This window comes from Apteryx mantelli, chromosome 1, assembly GCF_036417845.1.
Source record: "Apteryx mantelli isolate bAptMan1 chromosome 1, bAptMan1.hap1, whole genome shotgun sequence".
Taxonomy (NCBI): domain Eukaryota; kingdom Metazoa; phylum Chordata; class Aves; order Apterygiformes; family Apterygidae; genus Apteryx; species Apteryx mantelli.
Window position 1 is genome coordinate 66,636,174 of NC_089978.1, and position 19,563 is coordinate 66,655,736.

Genomic DNA, 19,563 nt, shown 5'->3' on the forward strand with positions numbered 1-19,563 from the left:
TTAATTTAATGTTGAAACATTTTTGCATTATTTGGTTTTGCCTTTAATTCCCTTGACCTAACCTGTCCACAGTAATCTCTCTCCCTATCTTATTTACTCAGTTTCCAATAATGACCTCACTCAAGGTTTACCACAATAGTTAATTATTAGCTTTCTGAGATAACTACTTAAATTCTAGAACTACGCATTACGTGCTGTCTTTTGCTCTTTTGATGTACTGTATAACGTGACAGGATCTAAATGTCAGTAGGTCTAACATTTGATTCGCATTAATATAATTACCTACAGTGCTTGGACAAACAAAACCAAAACTCTTTCATCCTCAGATCAGAGGCTTTTTCCCATCTTTGAAGATAAGACTTTAGGTTGACTTTTGAAACTGCCCACTTAAAATGGCTTTGTCTGAGTCTACATAACAAACCTGTGCAATGATACATTTTAATGCATTTGGAGTTGCCTTAGTCACTCCTAGTGTGCACTGATAATGAGCAGGATTTGAAAAATATGTTCTCTAGTTAGGAGAATTATAGTTGATCAGGTGAGAGCAGTCTTGTTTGTGTTACCTGTTTCCTTTCATAGCAGGAGGTCCCACTGATGGTCATTTTGTGAAGTCCAAACCAAATCTCTCAACTACGTTGGTTACAACTTAGCCTAAAAACAAACATGAAGAGCTACCATCCTGCTTCCTCCTGTCTTTGCTGTCATCCCTGGCTGGTCATCTACCATTTCTACAGCTCCTAGTTATTCCCATGCTAATTTCACTCCACAGTTCTTTGTTTCTATGCAAAATTTCACAGAGCGCTCTGTGATAATTTAAAGCTATTGCCTTGATGGCTCTTGATTATTTGGTGAAAGCCAGTCTTTGAATAAAATGCAACATACAGCAAAATTGTCTTTGTTTTGGGGGACCTGGAGTGGGGAGTTACATTTCCAGCCTTGTCCTCCAACTCTGGATGGCTTAGAGTAGTTGACTTTCAAGCTAATGGCAACTGTCAAATATCTATTACAGACTGATCTGTAAGGTGTGCTCTTACGGCAATAGTCATCTTGTTTCAGACTCTGTTGTCTTTGGAAAGTTTATTACATCCAGCTTTCATTAAGATGAAATTCTATAGAACTGCATTTTATATCAATTTTTATTGTGTGATAGTGAAATACAGAAGAATTTTGAAGAACAAGAAGATTGGCTTAAAATTTTTGTTTTCTTTATTAGCTCTTGAAAACTGAAAGGTATTATAAGGGGCTGTGAGGTTGTACATTAAGATAAGAGGCAGCAACGAGACTATGCAATACTGAATCCAGCAATTATGGCCATAAGCACTGTAACCAAACCAATGCTGTTTTCTATCTAAAAATAAGGGGGGTGGCAAACTAGGAGGTATTTTTTTCAGTGTACACAGATTTTTGTTTGGCAAAAGCTTGGTAAAACCACCAGTAATTCATGCAGAAAATTTGTCCTGACCATTTCAGAGAGTAGGTGCTGTTCAGTTTGCAAGGAGGTTATATCTTTTTAGGATTTGTCCTGAAAATTACTTTTTAAAATAAATTCAGAGGCTGAGAAAAGAGCAGAAAGATAAACATATAAGATTCTAAACACCGCACCTTGTACATAGGAGATTCAAGGAAGGCAAATGATAAAGCCATTGTGTCCAACTTCCAAGAAATTAGAGTCTTCTCAGCACCTACTGAGCAAAGCTTTGTACCTCTCCTCTGCCTCTCACTAACAGCCAAGGAAGGTAGATGAACACTTGTGGGGTCCTTTGTGATGATGTGCCCCACTGTGAGACACTCTGTATGTTGGTTTATTTAGTTAGATGGGCTTTGACTAATGGATGAAGTTCATTGTTTTATGGGAGATCATCTTTCTGGTATTTGACATTAGCTGTAGTCTCTTCCTTACCCATTAGACTTCACAGGAATGAGATAGGTTATGCAAACTCCTGCTGTCTTGCAGTTTTTTATTTACGTGTTTTTCCTGTGGTAGTTCTTTTCTGTATGCAGTCAAATCTTTACTGTTTGCTTTCCAGAAAAACTTCAAGGAAGCTTTTGCATTGTGGAGGGGCGTTGGTTGGTTGCTTGACTGAACAACAGTGAGCAGTCATAATAGAGATTTTCTGTGAAATAATATCTGATATCATTTTACATAACTCTTAGTGGTTAACTGGAAGCTAAGTAGATCTTTGCAGATCTGTTCATTCCCTGCAAATCTGCAACTGTGGTCTGTTACCAGAATCTTTTATTGTACGCATTTGCACAATGGTATTGTAGTTCATTCTCCATGTTTACAAAGCATTACTGCTTGTATTCAGCTTCCTGAATTATTCCCATTGTACATGTTCATGGTGCAGAGTTTGTATTTTCACATTAGGGGAAAGCCAGGATGTTTTCCAGTCTCCCACCCCACCCCTTTCCAAAAAAACTTACTTTACTTTGGGAAATTTCTGACCTTTATTTAGTCAACTTCTTCATCAGGAAAGAAAAACAGCGCTTTCTTAAAGAATTTTGCCTCTTTTCAGAAGTGCAAATGTTTTTGTTTTTTTTTTCTCTTGGCCTTGCAAGAGGTTTTGTGACTCCTCTTTATATTAATATTAGCTTTTCTCTTCAGAGTAGGGATATTGCGTTGGTGATTTCATTTTGGAAAAAAAGCCAAGTTGCTTATCTCATGGCTCCGCATCTGTAAAGATAATAATAATTCTTGCTTACTTGATCCTTTTCCATCACAACCTGAAGACTACATCTCTTTTAATTAAGAGGTTGTCATCTTCATATCTCATACCTTTATAGACACTTTCTTAAAAAATTACAGTGATAATTTCAATTGCATGCATGTGTTTAGCAGTGGAAGCAATATTAAAATGTAGCAGTACAAAATCAGTTTAGTAATCAGGCAGAGAAATTGGCTTGAAGGGACAAAGAAAGTTAACAACATTATTTGGGTAAGTAGTGCTTATACAGTGAATAGCTGAGGGACCTGCCTTATATTCTGTGCTATGTCCAAAAGATTTTGGTTTTTTTGTTTTTAACCTAACAAAATAAACAGGAATACATATTGGATATATCTATACTAATAAACTAAACAGTGCCAAAGAATATTTGTTCCCTGATACCAGAACATGATTATCTGTACTGTTAAATTGTTCAGTGGTCCTTGGCAAGGTTTTGGCCTATGCTAACTAGACTCTCCCAAATAGCTACTTCTACTGCTGAGGAATTATCATGATCCAGGGACAGTTTTTGGGAGGCAGCTTGAGCATTATCCTGCTCTGAAGCCTTGCAGGGTGGAGAGCAGTTAACTGTGCTGCCAGAAAACTTTTGGGGGCATGTTTCGATTATTTTTGTAGATATAACTCTTAAGAACTAGAAGAGTTCCTGCTAAGTCTCATGATCAGGAACCTTCAAGGTTATATGCTTTTGCTGTTTTCCTGAAGAAAGTTATATATTGGTCATTTTTACTTGATCAGCTTAAAAATATTATTCTTTGATGCCTGTGTATAAGACCATAAGATGACATGATACCCCTTCCACATTCGGAAAAGCTGTAGAGATAGGGTAATTTATAAAGTATCCTTATCTGCATAATCACGGCTGTTCTGAACATCAGGTATCTTAAAGTGAAGCTGGTGTGATGCTACTCTGAGGTAGTATTTTTTCTGCTTTATAAAAGATCAAAATCCATCAGTTATTTTTCAGCATGTTTTTATAGCTGATTTTGCAATGTAATGGTCATTATCATGATTTTAAATCTCTTGGCCCTTCATATGCCTTGGGTTGCTTCTTGATGTGAAATTGCAAAGGAGTTATGTGAAATGTAATGTTTGTAAAATGCTTTGAAGATGAAAAGCTCTGCAGTAGGTTTTTATTATCACCGGAGGCAAAGTGAGCAGGAGTGACTTAATGTTGGACCATTCATTTCCCAGGTGATGGCTTTGTTTTGAAGAGTGTATATTATTGATTGAGCTAGAGACAAAATTACCTTATCTCAAGCTTGAATATAAATAAATTAATAAACTTTCTACTGTGAGATTATTTTCATGGGCTGTTTGAAAAACAGCAGAGAAAATTGTGGTGCTAGCTTGGCTCTGTTCTTAGCTTATGTTTAAAGTAACACTAACTTATTTAATATATTTGGCTTCTGCTACCCAAAAGTCAAATGTCCTTTTCACATAGAGTAGAATTTCACATAGGCTGGCTTTTCTGTTCTACAGCTAGAATCAGTTTCAATATATGAATAAAAATGTCATCTGCATTCAGAAATGGTGACGTTTTATTAGAATTTTGTTCACAAGCGATTTTTCACATGCTCAACCTACTACATGTAGAAGAATTGCTTTTTTTGATAGTGCTTTCAATATTTCTTGAAATATTTTTATTTCCAGCCTGTATCTACATCATGAACAGGCGGTAGGTGGTTGTGGAGGAAAAAGAAATGAGCTGTGTGGAAATTCCTGCGTTATTACTGTTTTCTCATGGCTTAAAAGGAGAAGGGGGGGAGCGGCGCTGTTGAAACAGAAACTGAACTTCAGCTCGCCCAGCCGCGGAGCTGCTTCAGGGCGGCTGCCGTCGTCCCGTGGCTCGCAGTCTCGCGTGCCCTTGCGGCGGGTCGCCGCCTCCACGCCGCGGTGCTGCTTTGGCAGAGCCGTTCGGCGGTGTCAGCGCGCGGCGCCTCAGCCGGGGATTTCTGAAGCGGCCGTTGCTGGCGGGGGGGGCCGCGGCCCGGTGCGAGGTGCTGCATCCCCGCGCGGCCGGGAGCGGGCTGCCTCTCCTGGTGCAGCTGCCAAGCTTTTGGCTCCTGCCTTGCACTTGCAGAAATCGTTGTGGAATTTGCTGATTCTGCCAGAGCCGAGCTAAGCACTTGTTCCCAAGTGCTGTGTCCCATCATTACAGCTGTTGGTTGTGAAAAACATGCAAAGGCTTTTATCTGTAATAACAAAGCTTTGTTGAAGTATTGCAAGCTCAAAATATTCCAAATAATACTATCATACAGCACCTCTTTGCTTAGTGAGTAGAGAGGCTCTTTTCCCCCACAGGCTTTAGTTAAAATGTTCATCTATTTTCATCCACTTATGTCGGGGGGGGGCAGGCTAAACTTCCCCTCCATACTGCTGGTAAGGATTTATTAACATTTGGGTCCAGCACTTTACAAATATTCCGACTTATTTACACAACAACACTGATCAGAACAAAATAAACTGTTCGGATCAGTTGCTGAATACTGTATTGTAGCAGTTGTATTTGGCAGTGTATATTCTAGTCATTTTTTCAATGTAGACAAAACCTAAATGCTACAGAAATCCTAAGCATTACAACCAGATAATATCCTTACTGAATAGCTTGATTCTTCTGTTGCCTTTTGGGAAATGGGGACAATTTGGCTGTAATTCAGTTGGAACAAATGCTTATGAAGCAACTGGCAAAAAAGCATATGAGTAGATTTATCATTTCACCATGCAGAGTAATAAATAGTTGCATCATTTCAGCAAGCTGCAGGATATGCCTGAGAGATGGTGGATCTCTTTCAAGAAAAGCTGTAATCTCTACAATGAAACATAGAGAACTGTGACAGATTGTAACAATTGTTGGTTTCATGTTTGCTTGGGGTTTTTTTTGTTTGTTTAGTAACAGCCATAGTTGATACTTGTAATTATTTCCTCACTTTTATGTGGTGTTTGGTAAGGAATGAACTAACAGTAATGTTACAGTTTAACTATTTGGACAACCATTTCATATTTCCTGGGCTACAAATTTTTGGTAATTTGGAAGATAAAATTGCTTGGCGCTGAAAATATGATATCTCTTTCTATCTTGGACCTGGAGCTTAGATTTTGAGACTATTAAAATGAAGCTGTCTTGAACTTGTCTTTATTTTTTCCAATTCTATTTAGTGATAGTCCCAATGCTGTCCATGAGGTGGAAAAATGGTTACCACGACTGCACTCAGTTGTCATAGGACCTGGCTTAGGTAGAGATGATACTCTGCTTGAGAATGCTAAGGTAATGTATATACTAATATTTTATTCTAGGTCTTTATTTTGAATGTTATCAACCAATTTCACATCTTTTATGTGATTAAGCTAATGTTTTTGATTTTTGTTAGTGAATAACAGATTTAATAAAATTGTTGCAGTATATTCCCATGATTGAAGAGAGCCTCTGTAATAAAATATTTTCTATAATTGATTGGCACCTGCTTCCCAGAGAAACATTTATATATTTTTTTATGTGTGATTAGCATTTATTGCAGAAACTGTAATTTAAAGAGAAAAATTTAAATGGGATATTGTTTGCCTGAAAATTATGGCTGTTAGTCTTGGTCTTCAGTATTAAAATTCAGAGTAAGGCTTGAAGTTCTGGCATCCACATGGTTGTTTGGATTTGCTTCCATTCTGATTGTGAAAGTTGCTAATTGAGAAATAGATGTTGGCATCTCTAGATAAAGAGCTCTGTGTTTTCTTAGGTGATGAGCACCTGTTATATAAAAACCTAAATACTGTATGAATTTGAGTTCCTAATTTTAGGAACCCTATTTGACAACTTTAGTCAGTAGAGGTACCAAAGAACAAAGACTCTGTCCCCTTGCAATAGTAAATAATGCTCTTGATTATAAAGTGTTACAGATTTCTACTCTGGATAAAGAGGTACTCCTTTTTTCTGTCAAACCTAAGTGGAAAGCTGAGAACAGGAGCTTAGCTAGCTCTGTACTCTCAATAATATGGACTTATAAAGTCTTCCAGGTGATATCTTGTGTTACTACCAACATATCTTTGTACATTCAAAGTAAATGTTTCAGTCTAATGTCAGGTTTTACTCAATTTTGTACATGGTTTTTCTGTTTTCTTCTTTTTTCTTGAGATGAATTTGTGAATTTATCAGTGGTGTAGTAACAAATGGAATTAATAGAATTTACAGAAATGGTAACAGTCACATAGTGAAATTACAAAGCAGAGGAGGCAAGAGACTACCTTATCCAAGAAGTTTAGAATGCTTCAGGAGCTATGGAGGGTGTTTTGGCTAGGCTTTTGTTAGAGAAAGTTGCTAGTGGAGTACTTCACTCCTTTAATTCTCCCTCTGCTTTCAAAAAATGTTTATTTTATGATATAGAGGTGCAAAACTAATAAAGAGCATGAATTCATAAAGTGATAGGTTATAGGTTAATTGGTTAAAACTGAACAAGAGATCAAATTTTATTCTCATGAAACTTTTAGACAAAGATTTTACTTTTGTTGAAAGACTTGTTCCAGGAAAAAAGTTTTGAACACTGTTTTTTCTTTTTTTCTTATTTCTGTTTGATTTTTCTTTTTAAGAAAGCAATTTTAAACAAAAGAAAAGAAAACTTCATTTAGAACATCTAAAATGTTGTCTAACATGAACTTCTTTAATACAAGAATTCCATCTGGGTTTTCAAAACATCTATCCAAATACTTATTCATATTACAGAAATACCTGAAAGATTCCTTGATTTCCCCTCCCCCTTCATTACTAAAAATAATTTTGCTTTCTGAATGAACTATAAAAATACTTTTACTTCAGCCTGGCTAGCCTATGTGAGCTTTCTTGAAATTAAAGAAATAAACCCACCCAGTGAAGACAAGGCATTTGGAAGTCACTTCAGGCTAAAACTTAAGGCCAAGCTTATATGGGCTGTAGGTCTGACCCTGTTAATTTCATGTCATATTGGTGTTTTGCTTTTTTTCTAGTTATTCTTATTTACATGCTCATTAGTCACCCAGTACTTTTTTTTTTTTTAATCTAGCAGCCATAATCTTTTTAAAAGTTCACACAGTGAAGACTATACCTAACAGAGTAAAAGCCCTACTGTGCTATCAAGGATACAGGAGTACATCAGAAAAGGAATTACATGTTTTTAATCACTTGTTCTTGGTTATTCTGGGCAAATCTTCATCTTTCTTGGGTTTCTTTTCAGCTTTATCTTTCTCGTTTGGATTTGTTTATATTCTGCTTTCATCCAAAAGCTTTAATAAGTGTATGTAGTTGGGGACAAGTGAACTCTGGTTGTCTGCCTGAGGAAGACTGGTGTTTCTCTGTACTGAGAAAAGGCTGCATCTCCCTCTTGCTTCTGTAGTGATTTTTAAACGTTGTATAATGTCATCTTAAAGAAAAAAAGCTAGTGAGGATAGCATTGCTATTTCAAATTTGTATAGGAGGATGACTTGGTATATATATAAAATTTTCTTTCTTCCCTTTAAGTGAGCCTCAGTATGCTGCCATATTAATATAGGGCTGAGATGTAGATTGGTGTCTGCTTTCTGGTCAGGGTCTTTGCATCAAACTGGCAGGAATGATGGGAGAGGGCTGCCCCTCTCCTTCCTTCTGCCCGATTAAAGTGCTGAGGCTTAGTGCTCTGTCAGCTCTCTGATCCTGTTCCTATTTGGGTCTTTGTCATTACTGTGCCAGCACGTTGCCAAAGAATGTGCTTGTCCAAACAATACTGTGTTTGAGCTGCTTCTCTCTTCTGAGCATTGAAAAATTAAGATGCTAATGAAGTAACCTGCAATTCCTGGTATATAGCCTGTGGACAGTGTTTTGTTGTGGAGTAGCCCAAGTACTCGCTGACCAAGTGGTACATCTTCTCACTGAAGACCACAGAACGTTTTGCTTTCTCAGTGTCTTTAGGGTATCATCTGCCTCCTTCATGCTGAATACCTGCAGTATGCACACTGTGGTAGGTCCTTTCAACAGTCTGATGGAAAAGAAGCACTTTGTGATCAGTTTTCTTTGATTTTTCCCTGAGAGTGTAGTGATACTCTGTGAATACATACTTTCTGGCTTCCTGTAAATGGAATTACAGCCAAAAATAAACATTCACAAGTCCTGTTACAAGAAGCCACTCTAAAAGCTATATCCCCGTGTCTTGTGCCACTCGTGTGAGTCACACTCCATGCAAAAACCCTCACATACCATTTCTCTGTCACCTGGGTGAGGTCAAATGTTCTGTCAGAGCTTCATAGCTATAGGTTTGCAGGACCGGGAGATGCAGCTTCAGAAATTTCTACTAAAGAATGCTTTTGTCAGGTCCTAATAGTTGTGCAGCTGGATCCTATGCAGATGTGGCAACTTTAGCCTTGGCTCTGGTTAGACCCTCCAGCTCTGGAGTGAATAAGCGGTCCAAACTATTCTCACAAAACAGAATTTCTGCTCTGCTTCTGGGCTCTGGACTGTATATACTGAAATCTCTGCTCCCCATTCTACTGCAGTCTTCCAAAATGTGGTCACCACATCTGGTGTGGAGCTTGGCTACCATAATCAATTTCCTTGTAGGCAGCACCAGGCCATATGATTTTTACTTTCAGTGTCTATAATTGATTTTTGCCCACAAGATTAAAGCCACATTAACTCTGTTCACCTCAGAGTTCATATCCAGCTAGTGGTGGTTTAGACTTGGCCAGGAAAGAGTTTAGCTGCCACATTGAAGCAAGACTGATGTCCCCAGGCTGTCTGTCAATACTTGGAGGCAGCATGTTTCTGAAGCTATTCTCCCCTTTTCACTGTTCTCCCTCCCACTTTTTTTTTTTTTTTTTTTTTTTAACAGCAGCAATACTAGGTTTCTACTATATCTCCCTACCACAGGTTTCTTCATTCAGCCATTCCAGGGATATTTGCACTTCTGATCTTATTCTAATCTGATTTTTCCTGTAACCTGAGACTTGGAACTGGAAGAATTCTCACCTGTACTGTCAAGAGCCATTCCTCAGTTTTATGAGAGAGCCAAATTCCTGTCCTGCAGGATGATGGATGAATGCAGCTCCTGAAAGGACTTTGGAAAGGAATATTATACTACTTGTATAGCCCTTTGGAAGAGCAGGCAGAATGCTGCCTAATGCTTTGGGATGTGCAGCATTCTGCCTGCTGGCCCTTCCTCTCCGTTGTGTAGTTACAGGCTTAACTACGTCCTGTGTGGTTTCCAGCCTCTTGCTGGTTTCCAGCCTTCCCCTGGTCCTTCCGGCTTGTAGGCTGCAAGGGGGGTTCCTGTCAAATTTTCTGCTTCTGAATTTAGCGAATCTTTATTGGGTACATTCCTGATTTGGTGGGCAGATGCACTGATACAGAATTTATGGCGGAATAGTAGCATTATTGTTGGAATCAGAGAGGAAAAAATCATTCATCGTTATGAAAAGCCCTATCCCTAACCAAAGCAAGATGTTGACACTGGAATCTTCTTTGCATGTCACTGGGTTCATTGCCTCTCTCTCTGAAGTGCTAGCGCTGAGCCCTGGACTCTGCCACTCCAGTCCTGCTGTTTCATCTTGCAGGAGCATTGCTAGATTGCTGTCTTCAGCAGAGCATGCTTGTGTCCTCTCTTGTAAGAGAAGTAATGATTAATAGCAAGAAGGGCTCTTTGTAGCTCAGATTACACAGTAAAATTGACTGTTTTCTCAAACTGCACTCTTGCTCAATTATTAGTCTTTGTTTTAGCTCCAAGAAAATGTCCTAAATACCAGCCTGGGCTCTTCTTTTGATTGAGGCCCTGCTTAGCTGCTATTTCTGCTCATTGCCATTAGCAGAAAAAACTTCTGTTTCTTTTCCTGCTCCTCCAAACCCTACTGTCATGGAGCTTGTGAGGCAGTCATTCAAATTGTAAGATCCCTTTTGGGATACAAATTTCAGAAATCTTATCCTCCACCCCTCTTGAACCATTAAGTAGCTGACGTTGTCGTAGGCTTTCATGGAAATTCCTTGGCTGTAGTTACTTCAGGTAAAGGATGGGAAATGTTTGGGCCATTGCCATGGATAACCTCCATACATTGTGCCTGGGGAGAGTCCATTCGATGTTTTTTTCATTTTTTTTTTCTTTCAGATGAGTTCTCAGTTCCACCTCAACTGAGATATCAGCCTTTCTGTGTTTGTTTTCGGTTGATTGGGATATTTTTCCCCCCTTCAGACCTCGTGCATTCAGGATAGAGGCAATACTTTACAGTTTTATAAAACTGTAAGTTCAGAAGCAGATGCTTCAGTACACTATCTGCATCAGTTTGTACAACCTCAAAAGAATGCAGAGGTACCTTTTGTCATCAGAGCATATTCTGTTAAAATGAAATCTGCCTCTTTGGGCTTTGAGAAGCATTTTCTTCTTGACATCTGAACAGCCACCCTCGGTTGCGTTTGTACCAAAAGTAAGGTGTCTGAGAAGCTTCCCAGGGTAATGATGCAGTTGATAGATAAATCTTATTACTGTTTTTGATACCTATGACCAGCAGTATGGATATGAACAACAGGATGTGTTACTGTTTGGAATCACTCACTTGTAAATGTTCATGTGGACTCAAGACAGCATAAGTTATTTACCAGAAACTCAGTTTTTTGAGATTTATAGGTCATGTGTGCATTTGCTTTCTGCCCTGCTTTGCCCCTTCCAAGGAGTCCTCTGGAGATTCCTGTTATGGGTATATTGCAGTTCATAGGGAGCTGAAATAGCACTAAGGACACTCCACCTCTGTTCTCAGCCCTCAACTATGAGGAGATGAGGAGGATGGATCTTGTGCCTGTGATGCTGCAAAGGCAAAACCAGAGGGCATGTATGTGCATCCATTGCAAGAATACATGTGTAGACTATGTATTTCTCAGCCTTCTCCCTCTACCTCCAAGGTTAGTGCATATACCACAAGTAGTATCTAATGAAAAAATACTCTCACCAGCCAAGCCTCGTTGCTTTCACGCAGTCTGACAAGACTCTAGTTGCGGACATCTTTACCTAGCATGGCACAGTTGCTGCGCTATGGTATAGTTCCTTATGTGTGTCGGTGGTACTGGAGCAGATGAAGTTTGGGAACCGCAGCTCTAAGCAGAGAGATCCAGTTGCTTAAGCTAAAAAGTATTGCTACATGCTGAGAACTATTAGTATTCTGTGACTTTCTCACAAACATCTTGATTAGAAAAATAGTGTTTGAAAATATACTAACAGGACCTTAAATACAGGTTTATGCAGCTTGCAAGCAGAATTTATTTTTTAATATAGGTAATGGGTCTTGATGAAAATCGTTCATGATGAAGCTGGATGTTTATATGCTATCTGAGTGCAGGCTTATGTTGTTGTTTAACTTTATTTTGATACTTGAAGGCATTTGTAAGCAAAATACTGGAATTGGATACCTTTTCAACTCTGAGCATCATTCAGCTAGAAATCATAAAAAGAAATTGGTGGAGATAAATTATGGAGTTAATCTTAAATTTATGTTTATTTCAATTTAAGGCAAAATGCATACAGCTTATCATGAATATGTTAAGCCAAATCTATCATTAACATAATCAACTATAAATTGGAAAGTTTGTAAGTTTGCACTGTGACCGCAAATGTTCAGTGGATGAGACAGCATGAGAAAACTTAGTGCATTTATTTATTCTGATTTAGGGTTCTCACTTTGTATTGTAATAAACAGGATTATTGCTTAAACTGGATTTGGATGGGTTTAGGAATGGAAGTGTATAAATATAGCTTCTCCAATGGTGTATATTTCTGCATGAATTTGGGAGGATAACTAAAAGGAGTGCTCTTTCTATGCATAACCAGGACAGTATTTCAGAGGCTTCTGCTGTGCTCTTCTTGTTTTTCTTTTTGTGTTCTGGCATTACTCTGGATTATGACACTTCCTCTGTAAGAATTTAGCATATGATTGAGGCAAATATTAAGAAACTGTTAGCTGCTGTTTTCCTGCAAGTTTGTCAGCAAATGATCTGCTCTGAATTCAAAGAGAGAATCTACAAGTGGATCACGCTTATCTTTTTTATGTAGAACAGAACTGTTTTGATTAACTGCACTACAGTATTTTCAGCTTCATTAGTTTAACAACAGCTTTTAACATTTCCCAAAGCACTTGATGAGCTTGAGAGTGTAGAGGGGGACTCTTCAGAGTCATATTTTCTTGTCTGGCTTAGATGAAATATTTTCATGTACACCTGAAAACTGTTTTTCTAAAACAAGGTCTAGTATGTGGTGTTAAAGTTAAAAGACAAAAGGTCCAGGTAAATTGAATGTGGTATAAACCATGAGATAGAGAAGCTATTTGTTTCAAAGAAAGGATATTCTGATATTACATGACTTTCATTCAAATAATGAGAGTGGTGATTAGCAGTTAATCATTTCTTATGTAAGATTTGAGAGGTGAGTAGAGTGATTAATAAGCTAGTGATAGTTATGCATACAGGAATTTATAAAGTAAAACTGAGGCAATTTTAGGCTAGTTAAAGGTGATTTATATAAATCTTGTCCGCAAAGTGAGATTTTGACTGACATTGCTGAGTTTTGAAAGAATGATGAGTTCTTGGGTCAGTTTGTGGGAACTAATGCAGGCAAAAGCAGTACCTTTCAGAGTTGACTGTATTTTTCCATCATTAGGTAGAAAACAGTTATCAAAAACATGGTTCAAATTTGAAGAATCTCAAACAGTGGAGCTGCATTTTTAATGTGGTGAAAAACCTTCTATATCAAATATAGTCTATTTAGGGAATATATTCCTATTCCTACCCCTAGCACCCAACTGTAGCCTTAAGCACAGCCTGGACTTAGAATATTTGTCTACCTCTAGCTGTGCAAGATTACAAATTTCTGCTTGCCAAGTGCATCTTCTGAGCGTCCCCAGCACAGAGCTGTATCCTGACCTACATGCAGCTGAATCCGTGCTAACTCTGCATTTATCTGGGCTTGAAAGGAGGAAGGCAGAAGTGCTTCCTAGAGTTTTTAGAGCCTATTTGTAGGAATTGGTTTGCAGTGTGTTGGAGTGGAACTTGTTTGTTCCTCCCGGGCACCTTGGCAGAGGGGGACTGCAAACATTTTCAGCTGCAGCATTTAGCAGGGAAATTTCTGGCTATTCCTTCTCTTTGTATCTCTCTGTTCCAGACAAAACTATGGATTCAGGATTGCTGGTTGAGAGCAGGAGCCATGTGGAAAATACCAGCAATTATAGATTGCTTTTCAGCAGCAGTTTCTGACCCTTGGAGGGCAGACAGTAGCAGCTTCCAGGAGGGGTTATTTGTGACCGGGGCTGCCACTCCTTTTTTAATCATTTAAGGTTGTGTGAAGCATAACCAGTGCCAGGTTATGCATCCAGAAGCGAGTGACTATTGCTGTTGTGAGTCTGGCTACTCTAGCTTAGTCAGCCCAGGACCATGGGTCGGTCCAGTGTTGTCAAATCAGTAGCAGATGCTGGACCAGTGAAGCTAAAATACAGTATCAGTCGCCCTAATATAACCAATATTCCAGAAATGGTATTTGAGCTTTTAGAGAATGGGCCTCTCAGTCTCTCTGGGTCTACGGGCAGTGCTTCTTTGATTGCATGTGAACAAAGACATGGTGTTTTACTGGCTAGGCGGTTAGTGCCCAGATGCCAAGGAGGTGTGGCAGTTACCTGTTTGGAAAAGCGAGGATACTACTCTCTCCTAGAAATATGATTATCAATAAGCTCTATGTGTTCAAATTGTTGTTTAAAGGGCCTCACCTGCTTAACAGTCCTCCTAAGATATTATATCTTAACTTCAGAACATTTAGCAGAAGACTGAACTACATACTTGGCGTTTGCAGACCGTGATAGAATATATTTTTGGTGGGCTGGAAGCAAGGTTACACGGCATACTAAAGCATTTGGATATCACTGTGGTCAGTGCTATCCATTATTATGGCATGCTGAATCTTGAACATCTTTGAGCACACAGGTAAGGAATTTTGCCAAGAATAGGCCCAAGACATGACTGATTTTAAGGGACCTGTTCATTGCTGGTGTCAGTAAAGGAAACCTTGCCCACAGTATCTTTACTTTGCAGGCTAGAAGTATGACTGTGTCGCATCTTTGGTGAAAATGAATTACTGTTTTGGGACAGATGTTGCTTTATATTCTGCTATTGTGGTTTTCTGTTCATTTCATTAAAATTCTATCTTTTATTAAAAGCACTGGCTATAATTTCCTGATTCTGCCTTTTGTAAATGCTGAATGCCAAGGTAATTGTGTAGCAAAACCAGTTCATCATTCAAAACACAAGCTGTGGTACAACTAGTAATTTATTAAAAATCATTGCAGCATCCTGCTGCCAATCCACGTGTAATTAAAAAAGCTAAAAAGTACATTTAAGTTAGTTGTGGGAAAAACTGCACGTAATTGTGTCTGTTCTGAGGTACCCTCGAGGACAAAGCTGTATGCTGTTACGCATAAGCAGAGTAAATAGGATATGTATGTTATCTCCAGTTCATGAAATTGGGTGGAGAAATCCAGGCTGACTGCAGAGTTTCAGTTATGCAAGAGTCTGTGGGTGCTCACCATGGGTGCACTATCCAGTTTCTGCTCCTTGTGGCCTTAGGGTGACCACTGTATGAAGACTTTTTTGCTGATTAGATAACCTTAGATTGTAGCTAACATAGCAATACCATATACAGTACCATAACCATTTCTTTCTCTCTCAAACTCTCCGACTCTTGTTTCTTGCAGCCAGTGTCTTGCATCGGGTCATCTCTGCCCATTCCTGTTTTCTGTACTGTGTTTTCTGCGAGTGTCCTGGGTGTCTGTGTTAAAGCAGCACAGGTGAATGTTGTGTTTCGTAGCAAGGCCATGGTCTATCAATTGCAGAAATTGTCATGCTTTTCTGCACTACTGTGCCATCTTTCAGCACTAACTTGTGCATTCATTCCTTCAAGCTTTTTCCTCCTGAGTTCCTTTCTAACCTGAATAATTCTGATTTCATGTGTGTGTGGTTTTGTTTATGTTTTTTTTTCTTTTTCAACAAAAAAATTAATTTTGGTTTGGCCAGTCTATTTTATAATTCCTATGTGAAAGTTGGGACAGAGAACACAGATTTCTACTAAAATTAATGCATTACGTCTCAGGGAATAGCTTCCATGATAAATAATTAATTAAAAACCAGAAATTGTTCACCCTTACACTGTAAATTTTCCCAGTTACTATTATGATGATGGCTATCTTTACCCAGATATAGCTCTAGTTTCTGTTGTGACACAACTTCTTTCTTGGGTCTTATTGAGTAGATTCTTTGCATTTGATTCCAGGATGTCCAGTCACAGAGCAAAGAATTTTCAGGGAATTTTGTGTTTCATGAGTAGTACAGATGTAGATTCAGGTTAATTTTACCCCTTCTGGCTCCCTCCCTTCAATCACCCCCAATGAAAATTGCAACTGATGAAACATTGTTTTGGAAATTCCTAAATGTTGGGTATCTGATGTCACTAACAAACAATCATGATGTAGGAGGTTTTCCCATATAGCCCAGTAGTTACAGTGCATTCATAGCATGTGCAAATCACAAGTCATTTCCTCTTCATCTTAATTAAAGTAGGAACTTGAACTTGGGTCTTCAGTGTTAGTAGAGGAGAATTTGGCAGAGGAGAGATTTGAATTTCAGTCTCTGATAACTTAGCTAACCTGTGTGGTTGTAGGTCGTGAGGCTGGAGCACAGCAGTGCTCCTCCTCCTCATTCATCCTCTCTGGTTTGTGACTAGTGCCAAGGTTGCCTTGTGAGTCTCGTCCTTCGTTTCTGGATGTCCTTGAGTGCTTATGAATCGAGTGAAGGAAGTGGAAGTATTCCTGCCTTGTTCTGAACCAAGCTGAACTTTGGCTGTTGCAGTATGATATATTCTGAGCAGAGAAAGATAGTATATTAGAATATCTTGGAGCTAGAAGCATCCAAAATGTCGATATTCAGAATACTGTTTGAAGGGAAGGGAGTGTGTCTTGGTTTTGTCATTGATAGTGTTTGTATACGTTGCTATTTGGCTTGGGGGATTGGTGTTTGGAAACCTACCTTCATTTTGGATTTCAAGCGTTTTCTTAGTAAAATTTTAAAGTATCTTTAATTGTCAATGTTCTCTTCTAAATCTTTTCCCATATAAGTAATTTTTACATAGGGTAGAATTGAACAGATGGTTTCTGCTCATAGGTAGAATTCTATCAGAAATTGTTAAACAGATTTTGGTGTGAAAGTAGAGTTAGTCTCAACTGCATTAATTGTATAACTAAAAACGAAGGTTCTTGTTTATAATGATTACAAGTATTAAACAGGAAAGTGTGGAGATACAGATTCAACTGAAAGTTAATTTTTGTGCTTCCCAGAAACGATATACTCTTCATAGACAATGAATCCATTATTGCTGTAAACGTATCCTACTACTCAAATATGTAATTCTTGAAGTAACAGTGAGTTTAAAAGTGGAATTCATCTCACCTAACTCTGGGTCTCTAGAAATTAAGCTGTAAGTTGCCTCAGATCCTCTGTGACTACTGAATAGAGACAGGTATGTCTATTGGCGACTCATCCCATCCTAAATGAGGTGTCTAACCCGGATGGGATGAATTGCCCTCCAGTAGGGAGACATTTGACCTTTAAATGGCAGCAGGTGAGATGAGTCCTGTCTGTGATCAATAGGAGACAGAAGTTCTTTTCCAATGAGTGTTGTCATGCAAAAGGGTGATTGTTTTATGGGGATTTTCTTATGCCTGTTATTGCTTTATTAGGATTACTAGATTACACACCCACACCACGTACCTCCTCTCTGAGGTTCCTTGTGCATCTCCAAGCAACTTCTGTCCTGGCTTAAGGAAGGAGGAGGAAAGGAAAATAATTGCTTTTTTGGCTCAAAAAGGAGCTTTCTAAGTAAGACAAAGGAGTTTGTATCCCCTGATTGTTAGTTTTATAAGAGGAAAGAAAAGAAAAGCAAAGACCACTTCAGTAGGTTAGATTAGAAATTGGTACCTCAGAGACACACTGCACAATAAAAGTTGCTTGGCCAGTAGGTTTTACTTAGCAAGATGAAATTTCTCTTCAGAGCAGAGGTCAAATGTCTCTCCCAGAATTGTGGAGGACATGTTAGAGAAGAGGGGACTCAGAGCATTATTAGGAAGAAATGCCTTATTTCTCTAGAGTGTAGCAGTGATCCAGTCTTCCAGAGGCTATTTACCTTTATTTGTACTTTTATGCTTTGTAACTTCTGCTTTGCTTATGGGGGGGGGGGGTGTTTATGCATACTTTTTTTTTTTTGCTGCATAATGGATCTTCAGAATTTATTGATTTAGCCTGTTGCTAGATATATATATATAAATATATATATTTATGTAGAAAAATATAAAAATTCTAACCAATAATCAGGATGACAGTTATGAATTAATATGAAAAGACAAATGTACGGGCAGCAATAGCCAAAGCATAACTGTTTCAGAAACAGCACACTGAAAAAAAATTAATTCACTGAATTAATGAAGTTAAGAGAATAGTTTGAAGGATAAGAACTTTTGAGATATATTGTTTGCCATCAACCTTCATTATGGAATATGAAGGAGAAATTTTTTTCATTTTTAAGAAAGAACTGTTAGGAAAGATGACATACTAGAATAAACTGAGGATTCATACTAATGAGAAGTAGGGCAGTAATCATTTTAAGTATACTGAAGGAGTTTGAAGCAGCTAATGTACAAAAATACTCTGTCTAATTAAACTCGTTAAAAACCTGGTTGCAGTAAATAATATTTTGTTTTCAAAAATTGTGGGGGATGGTCTGAGTGCCTTCTTACATAGTATCTTTCAAACCTCTGGAGCTCAAAGCCATGTGATACCATATCTGAAAAGCTGAGTAGAATTCAAAATAATTGGACTTTTGGATGGATAACATTCATCTGTACAGGGAAAAGATGTATAAACCTGGGTGCTAGACCCACAGCCTTGTTTTATAATTACCAAGTGGGTCAAATTAAACATAATTGCTAATGAATTTAATACAATGGAGGCAAATCAGTTCTCCTTCTGTGAAGGGAAACTAAGCTGGCAGGTCTGTGCAGATAAATTATGAATAAAGAAAGGACTGTCTTGTAGATTTCTTAAAATCTTTGAAAGGAAGGCTACTTATTTTTCAAGATGCCAAAACTAATTCTAGGTTTATTTTAAGATTCCATCCTTGTACTGCTGTTAAATATACTTATTCATAAATCTGAATAATTTAGTAGTGGCTGAATGGTGTGAGTTGTGTAAAACTTGCTATTGGTTCAGAATTATTTAAATTGCTGAATATAAAAGATGACTTGTGGTGCTCCCTTGGAATCCCAAGAACGGGAGGCACCTGGCAGTCTGTGAAATGTAGCCCAAGCTGAAACCGGCACAAATGTGTGTGTGCAATAGAAAGGTCTGTATTCCTTAGTGGCTTCCAATTTAGCTACAGCTGTGTATTGAAAAAAGACCTCTGCTTGTTGCAGCGGTACTGTTTCAGTCTTGCACTTACAACATGCAGTCGGTGCCCAAACAAACAAAAATAGCATTGAGTTGAAGCACGCTGTTCATTTCTGCTCATCCATTTAAAAATAGAAGGGAAAGATTTCTACTGAAATAGGAAAAATTAGAATCATGTAGGAATGAATTAGTGAAGATATGTATATTCAATAATGAATAATTTACAGGAGGCAAGGTGGGCAGTGTTAGTCTTATCCACAGTACAAGAACAGAGGTATATTCAGTACTCTGAAAATTAATTAAAATCCATACGATAGCTAATCTGAAGAGCTTAATAACATTGAAAATAATTCGATTTTTGGATGGATACCATACACTGTTATCATATACAGAAAA

General features: G+C 38.2%; 1 protein-coding gene across 2 annotated transcripts in view; it reads left to right on the forward strand.

Annotated features, from left to right (window-relative positions):
- Positions 1–19,563, forward strand: part of NAXD (NAD(P)HX dehydratase) — a 50,249-nt gene that overhangs the window by 16,014 nt on the left and 14,672 nt on the right. For both annotated transcript variants that reach the window (XM_067293923.1, XM_067293930.1), the window contains exon 7: positions 5,883–5,991. In XM_067293923.1, coding sequence (XP_067150024.1) covers positions 5,883–5,991 — 109 coding nt within the window. The remainder of the gene's footprint in view (positions 1–5,882; positions 5,992–19,563) is intronic.